We start from the raw sequence: 20,237 nt of genomic DNA, 5'->3' as shown, positions 1-20,237 counted from the left end.
TGTCATTTGTCACTCAAATGTGGGTTGTACACTCGAGGAACACACATGATTCCTATTCTCCACCTTCTCCGCGTCTCCCCTCCCAATCCCAGCGGATCCTCTCCCCTTCTCTGCGGCGGCCCCCGACGCTGCCCTGGCGGGAGCCGCCACCTCTAGGCTCTGGGAACCTGACCCGCTCGCTGTTTACCTGTAAAGCACAGCTGGACAGAAGGTCGCCTTGCTCGGCCATTGTAAAGGCAAATGTTGTCCCCGGACCAACACAGGGGACGAGCAGCTCCTGACCGAGGATGTACACCTTCCCTCCCCCCCCCGCCCCGCCCACCGGCCCCAATGGTTTCGCGATTTCCAGCAGGAAAATAATAGGATAAACCTTAGTTTTGATTTTTTAAAAAAATGTGGTTTGAAATGCCACGAATCTACACTAGCATGAGAAAAACAGGAACACAAGGAACCTAATAGCGTTTTCAGCAGGTAGAAGACCTATGAGATGAAGTTTTTTTTTTTTTTTTTTTTTTTTTTTTTTTTTTTTTGAGACAGAGTCTCACTTTTGTTGCCCAGGCCAGAGTGAGTGCCGTGGCGTCAGCCTAGCTCACAGCAACCTCAAACTCCTGGGCTCAAGCGATCCTCCTGCCTCAGCCTCCCGAGTAGCTGGGACTACAGGCATGTGCCACCATGCCCGGCCAATTTTTTGTATATATATTTTTAGTTGGTCAATTAATTTCTTTCTATTTTTAGTAGAGACGGGGTCTCGCTCAGGCTGGTTTCGAACTCCCAACCTCGAGCAATCCGCCCGCCTCGGCCTCCCAGAGTGCTAGGATTACAGGCGTGAGCCACCGCGCCCGGCCTGAGATGAAGTTTTGATAAAGATGTGTCATCTTCTGCCCAACAACCAGAGTATTTTCATTAGAGAGTGCTAAAGTCAATGGTGTCGCTTTTGGGAGTGGCGGTGGTTTGCAGATTGTCCCAAATCCTCCTCATTACTGAAAGCAGTGGATCACAGCTGCTCTCTCTCGGTGTTGTGAAATTCATTCCATCAGTCTGAAGAGGGCATTAATAGGTTTTATGCAAATAGTTAGTACATTGCTTGCTTTCCGCCTAATATTTTCATCCAGTGAAGGATGTGTCATCACGCTCCCCATTCTCTTGATTCTGTTTTCCAGCAGATGGGAGATTGCTAGCATGGACTACGCCTCCAATAAGCCTAGAGAAGAGGTGACTAACAAAACGATAAAGCGGCCAATTTTTTAAAAAGAAATCCAAGTCACAGGAAATGGTTTAGATTAAATGCTGCCTCTTTCATCTTAGCCCTGCCTCTTCACAAACAAATTTCAGTTTTCCTGTTGGAAGCATCAGTTTGTCTTTTGTGCACCTTCCACATTCATGGTGGTGAAAAGAGAAGTTCCTGTAATTCTTGGTCTGGGGGCCAGGGCGGTGTGGGCGTTTGCTGGGGTTCACATTCCCAGGCTGAGGAAACATTTGGAACTTTGAGATGCACAGGACAGGAGGTTTTGGTGGGTACAGATTATACTCGTGCCAGTTGCTGTAGGAATCCCATTGCCCAAGCTGTTTATCCTTGGCTAGAGACCTTCGTTATTTTCATCATGGTATGTGCAGTGCCTTGTGCTGGGCCTGACACATGGTAGGTATCAGTGAATATGTGTTGAGTTGATGAATTAATGGATATATGATGCATTTCAGATAACTTTGAGCATAAATTCCTGTCTTGACTATAGCTCTATCACCTAAGAAAAAATGCCTTTGGTACCTTTGCCAATATCATCCAGAAGAGCCTAGGGAAACTCTGTGGAGATATGGGAATAACCATTCTTGGTGGAGCATTTAAGAAAGAGGTAGAGTGATAGCCTTGGAAAATCTCAAATCCTGGTTTGATATGCACACTCCTCAGAGGGTTTTATGTGTCACACACATCATCCCAGTTTATAGTCCACTTCTTCCAGGGAGCTTTCTCTGAGCAATGCCTATTATTCAGTAATTCTAGCCAGTACCCGTTCAATATTTTTCAAGATAATTCTTGAAAAATATTCAAGAATTATAAAATATTAATTTAAAAATTCTTAAAAATTTTAAGAGAAAATTTAATATTCTCTAAAATATTAAAGAATTAAAAAATATTCAAGAATCTATAATTCGTCTCAAATTTGTTGAAATGCCCTTGTATATTATAAAACGAGATGCTACCAGTGAAATTATCTTTCATAGAACTTAATTTTAGTGAAATCTGATGAAACATGAACATTGATTTTAAAACTAATTCTTATCAAAATAATACATACACATAGTTCTGAAAGTCAAATAGAACTAGGAGACTGATAACAGAGAGAGTTCCTTGTCCTATACATTTCTACTTTTCCATCCCCTCTGCTAGAGGGAACCAATGTAGATTCTGTTGGCTGTTGCTTCTGGCATTTACTTACTTCCACAATTCTAAATAGTACGTGTGTAGTGCTATTTTATTGATTCAACAATTTTAGATATTATCTATTAACTTTTTATTAGATAAGGATAAAGATTTAGCACTCACACCTCTGTCCCCACTGTTTCCCTGTTCCTATACTATTAGTACAGGAATATAGTTATTTGGAGTTAGACCTATATTTGGTATTTATATTATTATAAAATGAAAATATTCTCAGCTGAGCGATATAATATATTGCAAATCTCATTATTTTCTTTTTGGTTTTCTTGAAGTTAATAATTGCCTTTTCTTTTCATTGTTACCATAGCTAATTTCTTCCTATACTTCCAAATAGTCCCTCCACTCAATTTCTATAAGGTCAGTTTCCTAATATAGTATAGCAACTTTGATTTTTTTTTTCATGGAAACCTCTTTACCAGAGACTTCCATTTTTCTTTGATTTGGGCTGATTTCTCTGTAGGCCTGCTGCATAACTGTTGTCTGGAGACATCAATTTGTTGTCATTATTTAAACTCTCTGCCTTTCTCTTGGGTTTTAGTTCCTATTTCTTGAATCTCTGATCTATTTTCTTAATTTCTTTCCCTTTTGGTAGAACACATCATCCAGTATTTCATAAGGTTAAAAAGGTCATGCAGAGCTAGAGGATGAAGCAGTGAGAGACCTCATTGTACTCATTATTTGAGTCATGTAGATTCAGTCTGGACAGGTTGCCCTCTAGCCCAGAGGTCATCCTGGCATCTCAGTTCATCGTCATCTTAGAGACTCCTTTTGCTTACATGCTGCTTCTCCCATTTTTGAATTTAATGCTTTTTTCTTTATTGTTTTATTTCCTTGTTCAGGAAGAAAGCAGTTTTCAGTGACTTCTTGAGAAAGAGTAACTTTTGGGGCTCTTACATATCTGAAAATTTCTTTATTCTACCCTCATACTTAACTGATGATTTGGCTGGGTGTAGAATTCTATTTTGGAAAATAATTTTCCATCTGAATTTTGAAGGCATTGCTCCCTTGCCTTCTGGCTTCAGAGTGTTTGTGTTGAGAAGCCTTAAGGCATTCTGATTTATGATTTGTTTGCATGTGATTATTGCTTTTTCCTTTCTAGAAGCTTGTTATTCTTTTCTTTGTCTTTAACAAATTTCACAAAGATGTGTTTTGCTATGGGCTTATTTTTATTCACGGAGCTGAACATAATCAAGGATCATGAATTGTATTTAATTATAGTATTTATTTAGGTGGTCTTTAATCTAGAACAATCTCCCAGCCTTTCTTTATCCTCTTATGTTGCTGACATTTGAAAAGTCCACGACACATGTTTTGCAGAATATCCCTAATGTTGTATTTGTTTTCACATAATTAGGTTGGACTTTTTGGTAGGAACATGACATAGGTGACACTATCCTTAGCATATCATTTCAGGGGTACATAATGCCGATTTGTCTCTGTGTAGGTGATATTAGGCTTGATATGTATGTTTGAAATTTTAGTATTTCTTTTTTTTATAAGTATTTCTTTTTTTTACATATTAATTGCAGAAAAATTAGACAATATAGATTCACACACAAAAAAATCACTTAACATACTGCCCAGAGAATACTATTGTTAATACTTAGTTCCATATCTTTCACACTATAATGACTAGATTTACATATTTACCAAAATAGATCATACTGTATGCAACATTTTGTATCCTGCTTTTATTCCACTTAAGAGCGTATTTGGGTAGATTTTCATGTCAATAAATAAAAATATGATGTTTGTTTACTGTTAAATGAATTATATTTATATACATAACCCCCTATTTTTGGACAAAGTTTTTCTAATTTACACTTTATAAATTATTCTGTGAAGAACATTTCTTTTCATACATCCTAGCATACACATTCAGTTATTACCCTACAATAAAATCTTGTTAATTAGAATTGCTAAGACAGACCACGTGCATTTTTAAAGCATTTTAATACATGGTGCTGAGTTGTCCTTGACAAGGGACATAAGCAATGTGTGGGTCTTTTTTCCCATAGTCCCAACAATATGAGTGTCGTTTGTCATTCTCATAGATGAAAAACATGCAGTATTTCTCCATTTTAAAAATTGAGGTATAACTTACATACCCTAAAATCCAGCCTTTTAAAGTATACAATTCAGTGCTTTTTCGTATATTCACAAGTTTGTGCAACCATCACCACTATCTAATTCTAGAACTTTTTCATCATCCTGAAAAGAAACCCCATATGCATTCTTTTCTTTTCCAGCCACTGGAAACCACTAATCTACTTTGTTTCTATGGATTTGCCTATTCTGGACGTTTTATATAACCATAATCCTATAATATGTAGCCTTTTATGTGTGGCTTCTTTCACTTTGCTTTTTTTTTTTTTTTTTTGGTCTTATAAAGTTTTTATTTTACCTGCCTTTGTGAAAGATATTTTGCCAGGTGTATAGCACTCTAGGATGACAGTATTTCTTTAAGTGATATATATATATAATTTATATATAAAATATTTAATATATAAAGATTTATTTTTTTCAAGACAGAATTGTTATATTATCTTTCAGTATTTTAAAGAAGTTGCACCATTGTCTTCTGGTTTGTATAGTTTTTGATGGTTTTGCTTATTTTTGTAATGACACAATTTTTTAATTTTTATCTTTGTTCTTTTATTTGGAATGTTTATTTTTTTGCAGTTGCATTCAAGATTTTCTCCTTATCTGTGTTTTCCAACATTTTGAGTAGGATGTGCTTATATGTGCTTTTCTTGGTGTATATTCTGCTGGAGTTTCTCTAAACATTTAGGTTGATGATTTGTGGTCTTTCATTAATTTTGGAAAATTCTCAGCAATTATCTTTTCAAATATTTCTTCTTACATTTTCTCTATTCTCCTTCTTTGACTTGAATTACACATACATTATACTATTTTATATTATCCCACAGCTCTTGCTCTATTTTTTTCCACTTCTTCACTTTTTTGTTCCTCTGTCCCATCTCTCCTCAGAGGGGCTTGTCACTCTTTGAAATTCAGTATTTCATTTTGAAAAATTTTTGTTGGCCAATATCCAAGTTCACTAATTCTTCTGTGTCTAGTCTGCTGTTAAGGCAATTGAAGATATTCTTCATCCATGATAGCATGTTTTTAATTTCTAGCATATTCATTTTATTCTTTTTTATAGTTTCCTTCTCTCTGCTGAAATTTCCTATCTTTTCATGCATGTTGTACGTATTTCCATTAGATCCTTCAGCAAATATCATATATCATACTATTTTAAGTTTCCTTACTGATAGTTTCAACTTCTGGGCCATCTCTCAGTCTGGTTCTATTTACTGTTTTATCTCTTAAAAATGGGTCTTTTTTTTTTTTTCTTTTTTTTTGCCTTGTAAGTTTGACTGAATGCCACATATTGCATGTCAGAGAATAATAATGACTGATGTAAACAGTATTAATTTCTGAAAATGGTAATGCTTCTTCATCTGTTGGGCCATTAGGTAGACGGTTGAGTCAATCTAGTTGGTAGTTGAGGTAAGTTTGGGTTTTGTTGTTACTATAGTTGTCATTATCATACTACTGATTTAAATTCTTCCAGACTGCTATCTTGGATTAGTGTGAGGCCAAGGATGCTGGCGGTTCTTTCCTCAGTGTGCTTGTCCCATCCTCAACTTTCAGCCGGCCCTGCACACCTGACCATGGCAGTCCGGGTGGGGATGTTTCTCTCTCTACTCTTTTGCCCAGCTCCCACAAGTAATGTGCTGTTGCTCATGGTTGGAGCAAGGGGCTTTCCTGGCCCTCCTATTCCAACCTCAGTCTTATGTAGGCCTGGAGGGTCCTAACCCTCAAGTGTAGGACTTGCCCCACCCTCCTGTCTCTTCCCCCTGTGGTAGCTAAACTCTGCCTTGTAACTTCCAAGAGCAAGTTCCCTGTCCCTATCCCTTGTGCGAGAGACTTTTTGCTTTGTAACAAAGGATTCTGGACATGATTGGGCTTCTCCATTTCTCTCAGAAGCAGATGGCTTTTGCTATAGTCTACCTATCCCCAGTGACAGCTGACTTTTTGCTGAGGACTGAGGCTGAGAGGGTTTTCTGCTCCTGCCCCAGTGGCAAATGGGTTTTGCTTTAAATGAGGAAAAGTTCTGAGTTTTGTGTTTGTCCTCCAGAGGCAGCCATTGCCAATCTCCACATGGATCAAACAGGGGTGCTCCATCTGGTCCCTGCCCTGTCTCTTGTCTTTCTCCTAAGTTGAAGCTGAGGTCCACAAAAGAAAGCTGGTTAGTCAGTGTGGACTCTCTGTGTGTGGGGCTCCTGGAGTTTCTACTGTTATTTTCACATGCATTTGGCCTTTAAAAATGTGTCAAAATATCAGTTATTTTCTTACCTACATTTTTGGCTGCTAGTTTTTCCTCCCATGTTCTGTCAAAAGTAAAACAGTTTAGAGTGTCCCACATATTTGAATCACCAGGGAAGCTTTTAAAAATCCCACAGCTTGGGGTAGGAGCAAGGCATTAATATTTTTTAAACATCCTTGGATGATTCCAATTTGCAGCAAAGTTGTGAACCATTGTTCTAGACCAGCATTTAGCAAATTATGGCCCACAGGTCAAATCTTATATTTTTGTAAACAAAGTTTTATTGGAATGTAGCCATGCTCATTTGTTTACATAGTATCTTGCTGCTTTCACGCTACAACAGCAAAATTGAGTAGCTGTGAAAGAGACCATATGGCTCACAAAGCCTAAAATATTTAGTATACAGCCTTTTTCATAGAAAAATATAAAATCACAATGAGATATTATTTTACTCCAGTTAGAATGGCTATTATCTAAAAGACAAAAATAACAAATGCTGGTGAAGATGTGGAGAAAGGTGAACTCATACACTGTTGTTGGGAATGGAAATTTGTACAGACATTATGGGAAACAGTATGGAGGTTCCTCAAAAAACTGAATATAGAACTACCATATGATCTAGCAATCCCACTACTGGGTATATATCCAAAAGAAAGGAAATCAGTATATCAGAAAGAGATATCTGCACTCCCATGTTTATTGCACTATTCACAATAGCCAAGATATGAAATCAATGTAAGTGTCCATCAACAGCTGAATAGATAAAGAAAATGTGGTACATATACACAATGGAATACTATTTAGCTATAAAAATAACAAAATTATTTCATTTGCAGCAACATGGATGAACTTGGAGGACATTCTGTTAAGTGAAATAAGCCAGACAGAGAAAGACAAAAACTGCATATTCTCACTCACGTGGAAGCTAAAAAAGTTGATCTCATAGAAGTAGAGAGTAGAATAATGATTATTAGAGACAGGGAATAGTCAAAGATTGATTAACAGATGCAAAAGCACAGGTAGATATGAGGAATAAGTTCTAGTGTTCTCTAGCACTATAGGGTAACTATAATTAACAATTTAATGTATATTTTCAAATAGCTAGAAGAGCAGATTTAGAATGTTACCAACAAAAATAAATGTTTGAGGTGATGGATATGCTAATTACCCTGATTTGATCATTATATGCATGTGTAGAAATATTACACCATACTTCATAAATAGGTACAATAATTGTGTCAATTAAAAAAATATTTTAAAGAAGGTAGAATCCCTTTGTTGGCTCTTTTCTCCAGGATTTTTGCTTGAATTTACTGTTCCTAGAAGGCCCTACTTTATTGGGAAGGTTATGCTCTTTTACTCCCTGCTCTGGCATAGCCTAATGTGTTGGTTTCTAAATTAGTGTGATACCTGAACAACTAGAATTCCAAGTAAATTGATTCAACAAGTATTTACTAAGCTTCTCCTTTGTGTCAGGCTTGAGATACTTTAGGGAAAAAAAAGGACAAAAAGGCATGCTTGTATGGAGCTTTTATCTGGTGGGATTAGGAGGGGTAAGAGACAGCATAAACAAAGCATGGACAACACACACTATATTGGATGGTAATGATTTCTAGGGAGAAAAATAAAGCAGAGAAAATCTTGTGAGGTGCAAGTCAATGACCTAAAAAAGGTAACAAAGTGAGCCATGTAGAAATCTGAGGAAAGGACTGTGTTCCAAGTAGAAAGATCTGACCAGTGCAAAGGTCTTGAGGTGATACATGCCTGGAGGAGGACCGTGAGGCCAGCGTGGCTGAAGCAGAATGAACCAGCTGGGAGTGTGGAAGGAGGTGGAGTCTGAGAGAGAACATGCGACCAGATTACTTGGGGCCTAAAGGCTGTTGTGATATCTTTGGCTTTTACAGAAAAGATGGCAAACCAGTGGGGAGTTCGAGTATTCAAGTGATGTGATCAGTTATATTTGACAAGATCACACTGGCTGCTGAGTTGAGGAAAGCCAAGGACAGTCTCAGGGATACCTCTTGGGAGTGAGTCTATTGCCAAATTCCAAACAACAGATCATGGTAGATTAGAACAGGGTGGCAGTCGTGGAGGTTGTAAAAACTGGGGTCCGAAAATTGCCCTGAATCCAGCTTTTATTAGTGTCAGTTCTTCTCAAGTTTCTGGCATTAGATAACCAAGGTCTTGGTTTTGCGAGTTTTTCTTAATATTCTGCTTTTATGGTTGTTCATGGTCTAATTCAAATTAATATCATTTTGAATGAGACATTGTCCTGAAAATTCAATTGTACCTAATTATGACCCTATACTTAATATGCTAAAAAAATTGTAGATGCTTGGTAAATTCTCACAATGAATGCATCTTGAAGGGTTTGGGTAGAATGTGGTAGATTATATTTATTATCACAGGCCTATGTTGGCAGAACTACATTTCTATTATTGCTTTTCCTCCTATAATTAACATGTACATGCACATATTAGCTATTTTATGTTCTTTAGGCTTAATTAGAAGATGGGAGGTGGATTTACAAAATTTTAACATTAATCTAATATTGAGATCTTTCTCTTAAGGATTTCCTTTCACAGTACATAAGTATATACAAATAGATATATACTGAAGTGAAATTTCTCAGAAATTCATAAATAACAAAGATAAGATCATATAAATTCACTGAATAATAATAAAAGAGATGAAGTGGCTCATGAAAAAACTTCAAAGAAAATTTGAAAAAATAATGAAGTTAGGTAAAATTATTATTCACAATGTTTTTACTTAGAAAATATATCAATTGAAAAACTATGACAAACAATAAAGTAGTTTGGTACAAAATACATATATTAACAACAATAAGTTGGAAGATACAGTGGAAGAAAGATGCACTTAAAGTAGCAACAACAAATGGTAAAACAAATGGGAATAAACTCATCTCTGGCTACATATTAGGATCATGGAGGGATTAACAAACAAAATAATGTCAAAACAGTGCCCAGGCTCCCTCCTTGAATTCTAATTCAATTGGTTTGGGGTGGGGCCTACGTGGTTATTTTTTAAAGTCCCTACTTTTCAAAAATCTCCACAGAGAAACTGATCTATATGAAGAAAAATTGGAATACTATTGAGGGATATGAAAAAAGACTTGAATAAAGGGAAAAGCAGACTATATTCTTGAGAATGACTATCATAAAGAACTAAATTCTTTCTAAATTAGGCTATAAATTTACACATTTCATAGAAAAGATTAATAGGATTTTTCATTTTTGTAAGTAGACAAACATTCTAAATTTGAATGGAAAAACTAAGTGAGCAAGAGTAGCTAGGACAATGCTGAAAAAGAAAACCATTGGAAAGGGACTAGTCCTACCAGATACTGACTACCAGATTAATAACATAGAATGGCCCAGTGCAAAATAAATGTTCAGAAAAGGCATAAGTGTAAATAGGACTTTTCCTCCATTCAAATCAATGGGCGAAAAGATAATTTATTCAATCAAAGGCACTATATAATGAAGTGATATTTTAAACCAATGAGACTAGAGATTTAACCAATGTAACAAGAGTTACCTTGGCCTCAATAAAAGGCCAATTGGGTAACCATTTAAAAGAAAACCTAAAATTAGATCTCTAATATGTAATGCATTCCATATGGCTCAAAGATCTAAGGGTGAAAAATAAAAATCTTAAAAGTGGTAAGTGGGAAAGACCATTCTAAATATGACACAAAATCCCAAAACCACAAAAGCAAAGTTACATAATTTTTTTATTCATAAATAAATTATAAATTATTTTTAATTGACAAGTCATAACTGTATATACTTATGGGGTACAAAGATTCATAAATTTGATTACATGAAAATACAAATTTCTACATGTAAAAAACACCAGAACATGTCAAAAGACAAATGTCAGTGACAAACTGGAAAGAAAATATTTATAGAATCTCTTACAAGAAACTATTATCTAAAGCATGGCTGTAGTTAATTAAAAAAAAAAAAAACAACAAAACACCAAAACCAGAAACCAACAGAAAACAGGCAAAGAATAGAAGTAGGAAAGTCAGAGTAAAGCAAATTCCAATGGCTGTTAACTATATGAAAATATGATCTACCATATTTATAATAAGAAAAATATTTTTTTACTATCAAGTTGGCAAAGGATGTGAGGACATGCATTGCTGGTGAGAATATCACTTAGTATAACTTCTTTAAAGGTAATTTGGTAGTATGTAGTCTAATTTTGCTAGATATACATCATGTAGCCATTTCACTTCTAGGTGTCTACTTTAAGTGGGAAAAGAAAAAGCAAGATGCAGAACAATGTGTGGAGTATGCTATTGTTGTACAGGGGAAAGAGAATATATATATTTGTTTGTAAATGCAAATTCAGACTCTAAAAGAATGCATAAGAAGGTAGTTCCAGAAGTTGCCTCTTGAAAGGGGAACTAGATGGCAGATGCCTGGGAAAGGAGGGAGACTTCATGCTCACCGTTAACCATTAACCCTTTTGTATCTTTTGAAGTTTTTACCCTGTGCATGTATTACCTGTTTAAAAAAAAGTAATAATATCAGCTACATTCACGGTCTATGTCACATAAAATATGCCAAATACTCACTTCAGATATATCCAAATGGTCCCATCAAATACAAATAATGCATCAAACACCATCAAATACTCACACATAACTATTTTATGGTACATAACTAAAATATTTTATATTCTATATTATTCAGAAGAACATAACTTTTATATTACAGTATTTGCTATATCCTTTTGATACTTCAATTAAATTGTTAGAAGTTGGTACAAATAACATCTTAATAACAATTTTTGAAAATGTATAATTCTATAATCATTGGCATTTTATTTCAAAATATACATTCTTTCAAAGTAGCTAAAATCAGTGACTTAAAATTTTCATTTAAAATATGTAATTATAATAACTATGCTCTTTTAATGTATTTATATATAGTTCCAGAACATTATTTTCTTATTTTGTTCAAACTGTTGGATTAGTGTGGGTTTTAAGCCACTGGTCGATTGCACTTTCATACTTCCTTGGTTCTTTCAGCCAGTCCTGATGCCACCTAAGGTTTGCTATAACATTTGAATAATTTTGTCCTATACTTTGTTTCCACTTGATAAACTGTTCTTTATTGTATTGGTGTACAGAAGCAGAAACTTCAGGGTAGTTTACAATGGAACGAAGCTTTTGATCCAAAGAAGAAGTAATTTCTGGAAATTTTATTGCAATATTTGTTAGTTCATCTGGATCTGAGGAAAGATCTGAAAGAAAAGTATTAAATGTCTGTCAAAATAGTTACCTGTCAAAAATTTTATTTAGAATGTCATTATGATGGATAATATATTAGAATTTTTTACTTTCAGTTCTTCTCAGTGTAGTAAAATGAAGAACAGTGTAAATGGTAAAATAATATACCAAAATTTAAACACCCTGTCATGTGTGTCCAAATTGTATTCCTTCTTACCATTTTCCTGCTATCCTCCTTTTTTTCTTATTCATTCTTAGATGCCAGAAACAAAGATTTATCATTAGTAAGTTGCTTTAGAATTAATTCTTCCTGTTTTGATGGCTTACCTACTTTAACATGCAGAGGAAAAAAAATTGTGATGCTTATATTGTCCCATTTGAATAGCCTCAAATTTTCCAGTTATAAAAATTCTTTACATATACAAGTTATATTCTTGTGACTTCACTTACTCCTAGTTTTCTTTATATATGAGCATCTTATGCTTGGATTTTTGAAAGTTACATTAACTAATACTGTCTATTTAAGCAAACAGTCATGGAAATAAAAATCTCTCCATCACTCTTAGCAAGAAAATAATGGTAAAATCTATAAATATGGCATGAGAAGACAGGGATGTAACTAGGATGCCAATCTAATTGGAAAAGCAACAAGTCAAAGATCTTATGACAATTGCCTTTGGTTAGTAAGTGAACACTGCATGTTGAGGGAAAACCCACAACAGGCCAATTGCAGTACAGTAGCCAGGAGACCCCTGAAGATATTTATGACTGTGGTAGAAGACTTCAGACAGCACCTCTTTAGGAAAGGGAAGTCAGTGAATAAGTCCTAAAGAATACAGAAAACACTGATTCCCCACTCTGATCTTTTGATAGTCATATCTGCTTTTTGCAGAACATGGTATTTCAAAACAAAATTCTAACAAATTTAAAGATTTAACTGGCTTTTATCTAGTGATTTATGAATTGGGCAACCTCCCAACTAAAGATTTAGACAAGGCACTCTGATGAGCTGAGCAGAGAAGGTGAAACTTTATAAGCAGAAAAAGGCTGAAGAAAGCAGAGAAGAGACAAGGGACAAAGCAGATTGGTCATTACAAAGTTACTTTTTTTGTAAGGTTAAAACAGAGAGGAATTCTTTATCATGTAGGCTCAAGTAAACTGAACCCCTTATGATTGGTTACTGTGAATCTCCTTGTTTTTTTTGGCAATTCACCTGTTTTAAAGTTCATTTTGATTATGTGGCCCCTAGCACAAGTGACTCCATTCTGATTTGGTCTGGTCTGTTGGACCTAGTACAGCTCAGTTCAAAACAATGGCCTCTCATAAATTTCATTTGACAATGGACAATGAACGAGCAACAGATGCCCATTACTCATCAAGATGAAAATTTAAGTAGTTTCTTTTGAATCCAAGGATCCCCTGCTCTTAAAGTTAAGGGGGTTAGCCAGTTTGGTCTCTAAAGAATTATTTTGAGTTAATAATTCTGACATTTGTAATTGGGAAGGAAACTTAGGGAGAAATGAATATTAATGATAGTTTTAGCATATTTTATGTACAAAATGGGGAAAGAGGATAAATAAAACCCTAAATCCAATAATGTTTAAAAATTAATTTGCAGAGTAGTGACGCAGGTAGGCATTTTTATAGGGTAGAAGCAGCAGTGATTTTGGAGTGAGATTTGGGTTGAAATCACAGTTCTGCTACTTCTTGAGACCTTGAATAGCTATCTGAATTCTTCTGACCCTTAGTCTCCTCCTTTGTAAAATGAAGATAATAATGGTACTATCTTGTAGGGTTGTGGTGAGCATTAAATAATATATGTAGAATGTCAAGCTCCGTAAGAGACAGGTGTTAATCCTTCAGGAAAGGTGAAACCTAGGTATAATGAGAAGGTGCTGACTGATGATTGGGATCGATAACCATAAATATTAACAAATACCCTAATGGGGAAAACAGTGGCTTCTATCTTGAGACCCAGATCAAAGGGCTTCAGGCACATTCTCTGAAATTCAGAGGCTTATTTGAAAGAAGCTGCTCTTCATATGGGCAGCCCTTTGTAGACTGTTCCAGCATGAGAAGCAGTAGATATTAATTTATTTAACAGTGATTATTAGATTTCTTGAGCAATGCAATCTAAGTCAGCTCATTACATATAATATTACACCTAAAAATATATCAACAAAATTACCAAAGAGTTGAGGCGTCACTGAGGCACCATCAGAGTAGGCTATATACTTCCATTGATTAGTTCGAAGCATGTAGATGGAAGCATTCACATTACATCCATGGAATTCACTCAGAACCCAGGACGGACGTGTATCTTTGAATTTATGTTCATTCTTAAATGTTTCTGATGATAATGGCAACAAAGAGTATCCACTCAGGTTTTGAGGCAGAGGAATTTGGGCAATATCTATATAAGAAAAATAACAAAATATTTAAAAATAACTTATTCTTTTATTAGTTGAAAATACATAAATGACATAATTTATATTTTTTTCATACCATTAAAAGTCACAGACTAGAGATTGTATATGGATTTTGCAAACAGACTGCCTAGGTTCAAATGCTTACTCCACTAGCCGTGTGACCTTGCCCAAGTCATTCACTTCTCTGAACCTCAGTTTTCTCACCTGTAAAATGGGGACATACAGTACTTGTATCTCATAGGCTCATTTTAGGTTGAAATAAGATAATTTATGTAAAATACTGGGACATAGAGGCTCTCAACAAATATTAGTTAATATCACCAGTCTTTTTTTTCATTAAATGATTAAATAGTCACAGTTCTTAAAATTTTTTCCACAGGATATTAACAAGACCTATATAAGAAAAGGATTTAGTAGTTACATACATTTGCAAAACAATGGTTAAACAAAATTAAATAGTAAATTTGTTGTAGATGTAAATGTATTGCTGATGTGCATTATAAACCTTCAAGATTGGTATACAGTATACCATGTGTCCCAAACTTATTTGATGACCGAACTTTTCTTTTTTACTCTTAAGTAGTATCTTGAGGGACTAGTACTTTGTAAAACATGCCTTGAGGAATCCTGGATTACACTGATAGAGGGAAAAGTAATTTATTTTTAATGTAATTTTATTTTTAATGTATCAAATATAGATACAAAGAACAATAGCAAGAGAAATGTCCAACTTAAAAACAGATTGTATTTTTAAAAACTGCTTGCTTTCCAGATATTTGTTTGGAACTCAAACTGCCTTTTTCCTATAGAAAAATTACCATTATTAGGCCAGGCACTCTGGGAGGCCGAGGCGGGCGGATTGCTCAAGGTCAGGAGTTCAAAACCAGCCTGAGCAAGAGCGAGACCCCGTCTCTACTATAAATAGAAAGAAATTAATTGGCCAACTAATATATATAGGAAAAATGAGCCGGGCATGGTGGTGCATGCCTGTAGTCCCAGTTACTCGGGAGGCTGAGGTAGCAGAATTGCTTGAGCCCAGGAGTTTGAGGTTGCTGTGAGCTAGGCTGACGCCATGGCACTCACTCTTGCCTGGGCAACAAAGTGAGACTCTGTCTCAAAAAAAAAAAAAAAAAAAAAAAAAAAAATTACCATTATTATGGCAGGGTACTTAACATAGATCCAAAATGAGTCTGCGGTTGCCTCACCATCCCTTTTCTGGTTTCAATGTTCCATATTTTTATGTATATTTAGATATTTCCAGGAAAGACAGAATTACATCAGTAATGTTAGAAATTATGCAAAATTGAATAAGAAAATTAGTTTAATTTGACTGTATCTGAAGAAAAACAGATTAATTAAAGGAGAATAAGAAAGTAGACAAAGACCTCTATAAATCTTCTGAAGGTAATGTTTCATATATCATTAATTTAAAACTTTGTATCTTCTATTTTCCTTGGAAGAGGCAAATTATACTAATTTTCTGCCAACCAATTATAATTAGAAACTTTTTTGATGTTAAGTAACTTGCCCAAGGTCACATAATTGGTAACTACTGAGGAGAGGTTTGAACTTAGGCAGTCTGACTCTAGAATTTCTGTACTTTTTAATACTATACCTTAAGTCTTGCTTTACTATAGTTATTCAATTTTATGATATTTCTCAGCTAATAAAAGACACAAGAGTCTACACAGAATAACTGCCCACCCCCCAGCCTTCCACTAAGATCCTTTAACAAGAAGAGGCTGCAATTAAAATCACTGGCAATTAAGTATTCTTTTAAATACTGACAATTCAAAAAAATCTAGACTTATCTTTTAAGTGGGAGGAAGGTAGGTGTTTTACAAAAAGATCAACTATTGAAAAAATTCACATGAAAATAAGTTTAAAAGTGAAAATCAAAACAATTTTAATTTCGCACTGAGCTAAAGAATGCTGGTACAAGGTTATTATTTCTCACTGAGCTAAAGAATGCTGGTACAAGGTATTAGAGAAGAAAATATTTTGGGGAGTAATTTTTAAAGAATAATCTCTGAAATAATATCAACTAATACTATGAAGAATTCTTATTCATAAAAATGGTATTTTTCTATCAATATTACGAAATGATAATGTAATAGTATATTACAAAGGACCTATAATGATAAATAAACTAAGAATATTCTTCCCACTTTATTATGAAATATTTTATAGAAAACACTCTTTTAAAAAACCTTTAAAAAACGACTTTCAGACTTTTAAATAAAAGCATTGTAACATCTTAAATTTCAATAGACTCTTGATAGTAAGGGAGGTTTATTAAAATAGAAGTCCTAATTGGTTTTTTCTAGTATCTTTCTATTGATGTTTTTTTGAATCACCATCTTTTATATATTTCTAAGATCCATAAAAGGGAGGAAAGAGAAAGTCTGGCTTGGGCTATGATTTGAGAATTTTCTTTTTGACACCAGAAGTATTTGTTTCTGTTTCATAATACTTCAGGATTTTAATTTCATTTTTATTTCCCAGAAGACTCAAATATCTTGTTTTAAAGCTCAACTGTACTATGAGCAAAGTTCATACTTGAAAAATCAATTTCAAAACAAATTTTTCTCTTTATGTCATATTTCTTTTTAAGCTTATACTCTGTGTGTGTAAATGGGATTCATACAAAATAGTATAGCTACCTCTATAATAGTAAAGACCTTTAGAGTTCTAAGAATATAGTGTGTATCTATTTTAAGCTCCTAATTGGTTACAACAAAATAAGAAATCCTTTGTAGATACTTTATCAAAATATGTATAAGTTTATTTATTAAGCAGAGGTGAAACAGAACATTCTGTCTGACAGGTTTAATTATATAGTTAATCACAATAAAGTAGCTTTAAATTCTTCCAGCTCTGAGGAATTTTATTTTAAAAGGCTGAATTAAACATTTGATTAAACATGAACCATCAGAATTATCTTTGCTTTGTTGGCTGCTAATGCTGTTAAACAATGCAACAAACTCAGTTTCTGCCTGATAATCCTAGTATAATTGTTAATAGTCATCTTTTAAAAATGTGCTGATTTGGACAGTAAATTAGATGGACACTCTATCTCAATAAACAAACAGACAAAACAAAACAAACCTGTTTAAACAATTTTTAAGCCTACATTTTATTTTTAATAATACATGGGGAATATTTTCACGTATTTTACTTTTTAAAATAGAATTGACTATATTTTATCCAATCTATTACTACTAGATATTCATATTATTTCTAATTATTTCTTCATACTATAATAAATATACATGGAGATAAGTATTTCTGTATAGCTATAGGTTATTTCCTAAATTGGAATTTCTAGGTCAAAAAGTATGCACATTTCTAAGAAATCTGAAATGTAATGACACATTTGCCTCCAGAAAATTTGTATCAGTTTATACTCCCAGTAGCAGTATATAAGAAGACTTATTTCTAATATAAGATTTTCTAATTCTTAGCAAACTCTTTATGTGAAAGAAAAATGGAATGTTTTTGTTTTAATATTTTTATCACTACTGAGTTTGAATCTTTAAAAATATCTTGGCCATTTGTATATGTTGTGCTGTGAACTGCTTATTTATATCTTTTGGTCAATTTGTTAATAAGGTATTTCTCTTTTTCTTATAGATTTATAAGAATTATAGGGATATTAACCCTTTATCATTTATAAAATGGTTAATTTAAAATAAATAATACTGTTATAGTGTTAACTCCAAAAACATAAGGTTCTTGTTGCCTCTTCCTTTGTATCTTGTATCTTACTGGCATCTTTCTCTTTCCACCTTATTTCTGCTTAACATCTGGTTAATAGGATGTTTCAGTGTTTTACATAAAGACCCATTCCCAGGTATTCTCCTCCACTCCTTCCTCCTCCCTAAAAAAAATCATTTAAATATGGCTTTCCCCCTTCTGATAATAAAAAAAAATTTACTATGAAACACATTATAAATTGCACTAATCCTTGAAGATATTAATTTAAGTTTTAGTTTAGAATTGGAGAGACACTTATTTTTGGCTATACTTCCTTTACTCTTATTGGGAAGGTCTAACCAATACATGATATGAATATTGTTAATAAAATATATTCTGCAGGGAAATGTGATTAATAAGGAGTCTATAACCAAGAATCTTATGAAAGATAAAAATAAAAATCTATATAAAACTATGAAGTTTTAGAAAATTATAATAATTGAAAAATTACAGGAAAAACAAACAGGGAACCTAAATTATTTACAGAAGAGTGGGGATGAAATGCAAAGCAGTTTCAAAGGAGCTAAAGAAATTCTTACTGTCAAGTAATATAAACTATGCAGTGATAGGCAGGTGTCCCCCCAAATAGACAAAGGAAAATTCCCTAGTTCTAAACAACTGTTTTTAGTATTTTCTTCTATGACCTGTTAGATAAATACATTATGAAATCTGTCAGTTTGCAGATGAGCTTTAACTTTTATGATGTACAAAATGGCAAATAGTGATAATATCTCAAAATCGTAGAGTACAAAATTTGCATTGTAGACAAATATACAACAATGTTTAAAGAAGAATTTCAACCATGCACATTAATCAACTAACATAAAAGGTGACAGAATGTCTAGGAATAAAACAGGACTCGCTGTAGACAGGCCTCTAAAGATACTGGACTCTTTAGCTGCTACGGTCAAAAAGACAAACAAAATACCAAATATCACTATGAAATATATTGCAGGAAAAACTGAGAAAGAATCAATCCAACTTTCCATAATCTTTTATAGTACTTTTTGCAGTTCTGGTCACTGTACCTCAAGAAAAGAGAATAAAGCTAAAAAGTCAAACAAGATGACCCAAGGAGGATTTTCTTTGGGAATGGGGAGGGTGGGGGAAGTTCTATATGAGGAAAAATTCTATATGGGGGAAGGAAACTGTAAAGAGAAGCCAACATAAATAAGCACATATTCATAAAACTCAAAAGATGAGAAGAACAAGACACAAATACACATGATTACATATGAAGTTCTTAAAAAAAACAGAAATGAGGAAAAGTAATAGCAATCAGCTGGAAATTGATGGAGCCAGAAAATGGCCAAGACATGGCTAAGTGTGATGACTGCTTTCAGACAAAGGGAAACCAACAAACGATGACTAAGAAACCGAAGAGATTAAAAATTGAAAGAACAACAAAGAAGTGTGCTCAAATACAGGAGAAGTGGTACAAAATAAAAGAGAATAGGAATGGGCTCTGATTTAAATTAGCTTTAAACAGATATAGTTAAATGAAGGGAAAGGCTTGGAGTTAGAAAGAAGAAGATAAAAAGAACTCTTGTTTCTTTGATTTTAAGATGTGTTTCACATTTTAACATTTCTGAAATTAGAGAATATACACATACAGATATGTATATCTTGTTGTGTTCTCTTTTCACCAAAATTTATGAACTGATGGTGCTTTTTATAAGTGATGGTGCCTTAGAACAGAGGAATTACAGCATTTAAATGCTAATGAATTTAAAGTGATCTGCTAAATTAGATAGAAACTTACAGTTCTATATAATTTCCTTTGAATTTGATGATCTAGTTAGTCTAGTATCTTCAGCATAAACTGCCAACTATCCCTCTCCAAATATTGCTTTTCTAGACCTATGGCTGTGCTCATAGACATTAAGCAGCTAGTAAAGCAAATAATACAGAACTATCTGCAGGGTCTGATGAGAAATATGCTCATACTTAGTAGTTTCAAAGTGGGTAGAATAATCCAGAAAGGACGTGCTTATATTTTAGAGAGGTGGTGGTAGA

The 20,237-nt window shown here is 34.0% G+C and overlaps 1 protein-coding gene across 2 annotated transcripts in view; it reads right to left on the bottom strand.

Annotated features, from left to right (window-relative positions):
* Nucleotides 1-10,787: 10,787 nt before the first annotated feature.
* The window catches only part of ARSK (arylsulfatase family member K), a 31,358-nt gene continuing 21,908 nt past the window's right edge, over nt 10,788-20,237 (bottom strand). The window contains exons 7-8 of one of the 2 annotated variants that reach the window (XM_012774007.3): nt 14,225-14,449; nt 10,788-12,050 (exon numbers count right to left, since the gene is read on the bottom strand). In XM_012774007.3, coding sequence (XP_012629461.2) covers nt 11,764-12,050; nt 14,225-14,449 — 512 coding nt within the window. In that variant the 3' untranslated portion in view covers nt 10,788-11,763. The remainder of the gene's footprint in view (nt 12,051-14,224; nt 14,450-20,237) is intronic. The other variant, XM_076008196.1, reaches the window with a different exon arrangement.

The sequence above is a fragment of the Microcebus murinus genome, chromosome 11 (assembly GCF_040939455.1).
Source record: "Microcebus murinus isolate Inina chromosome 11, M.murinus_Inina_mat1.0, whole genome shotgun sequence".
In the NCBI taxonomy this organism is placed as follows: domain Eukaryota; kingdom Metazoa; phylum Chordata; class Mammalia; order Primates; family Cheirogaleidae; genus Microcebus; species Microcebus murinus.
Note: the sequence above shows the minus strand (reverse complement) of the source record. Positions and strands in the feature narration are given on the sequence as shown.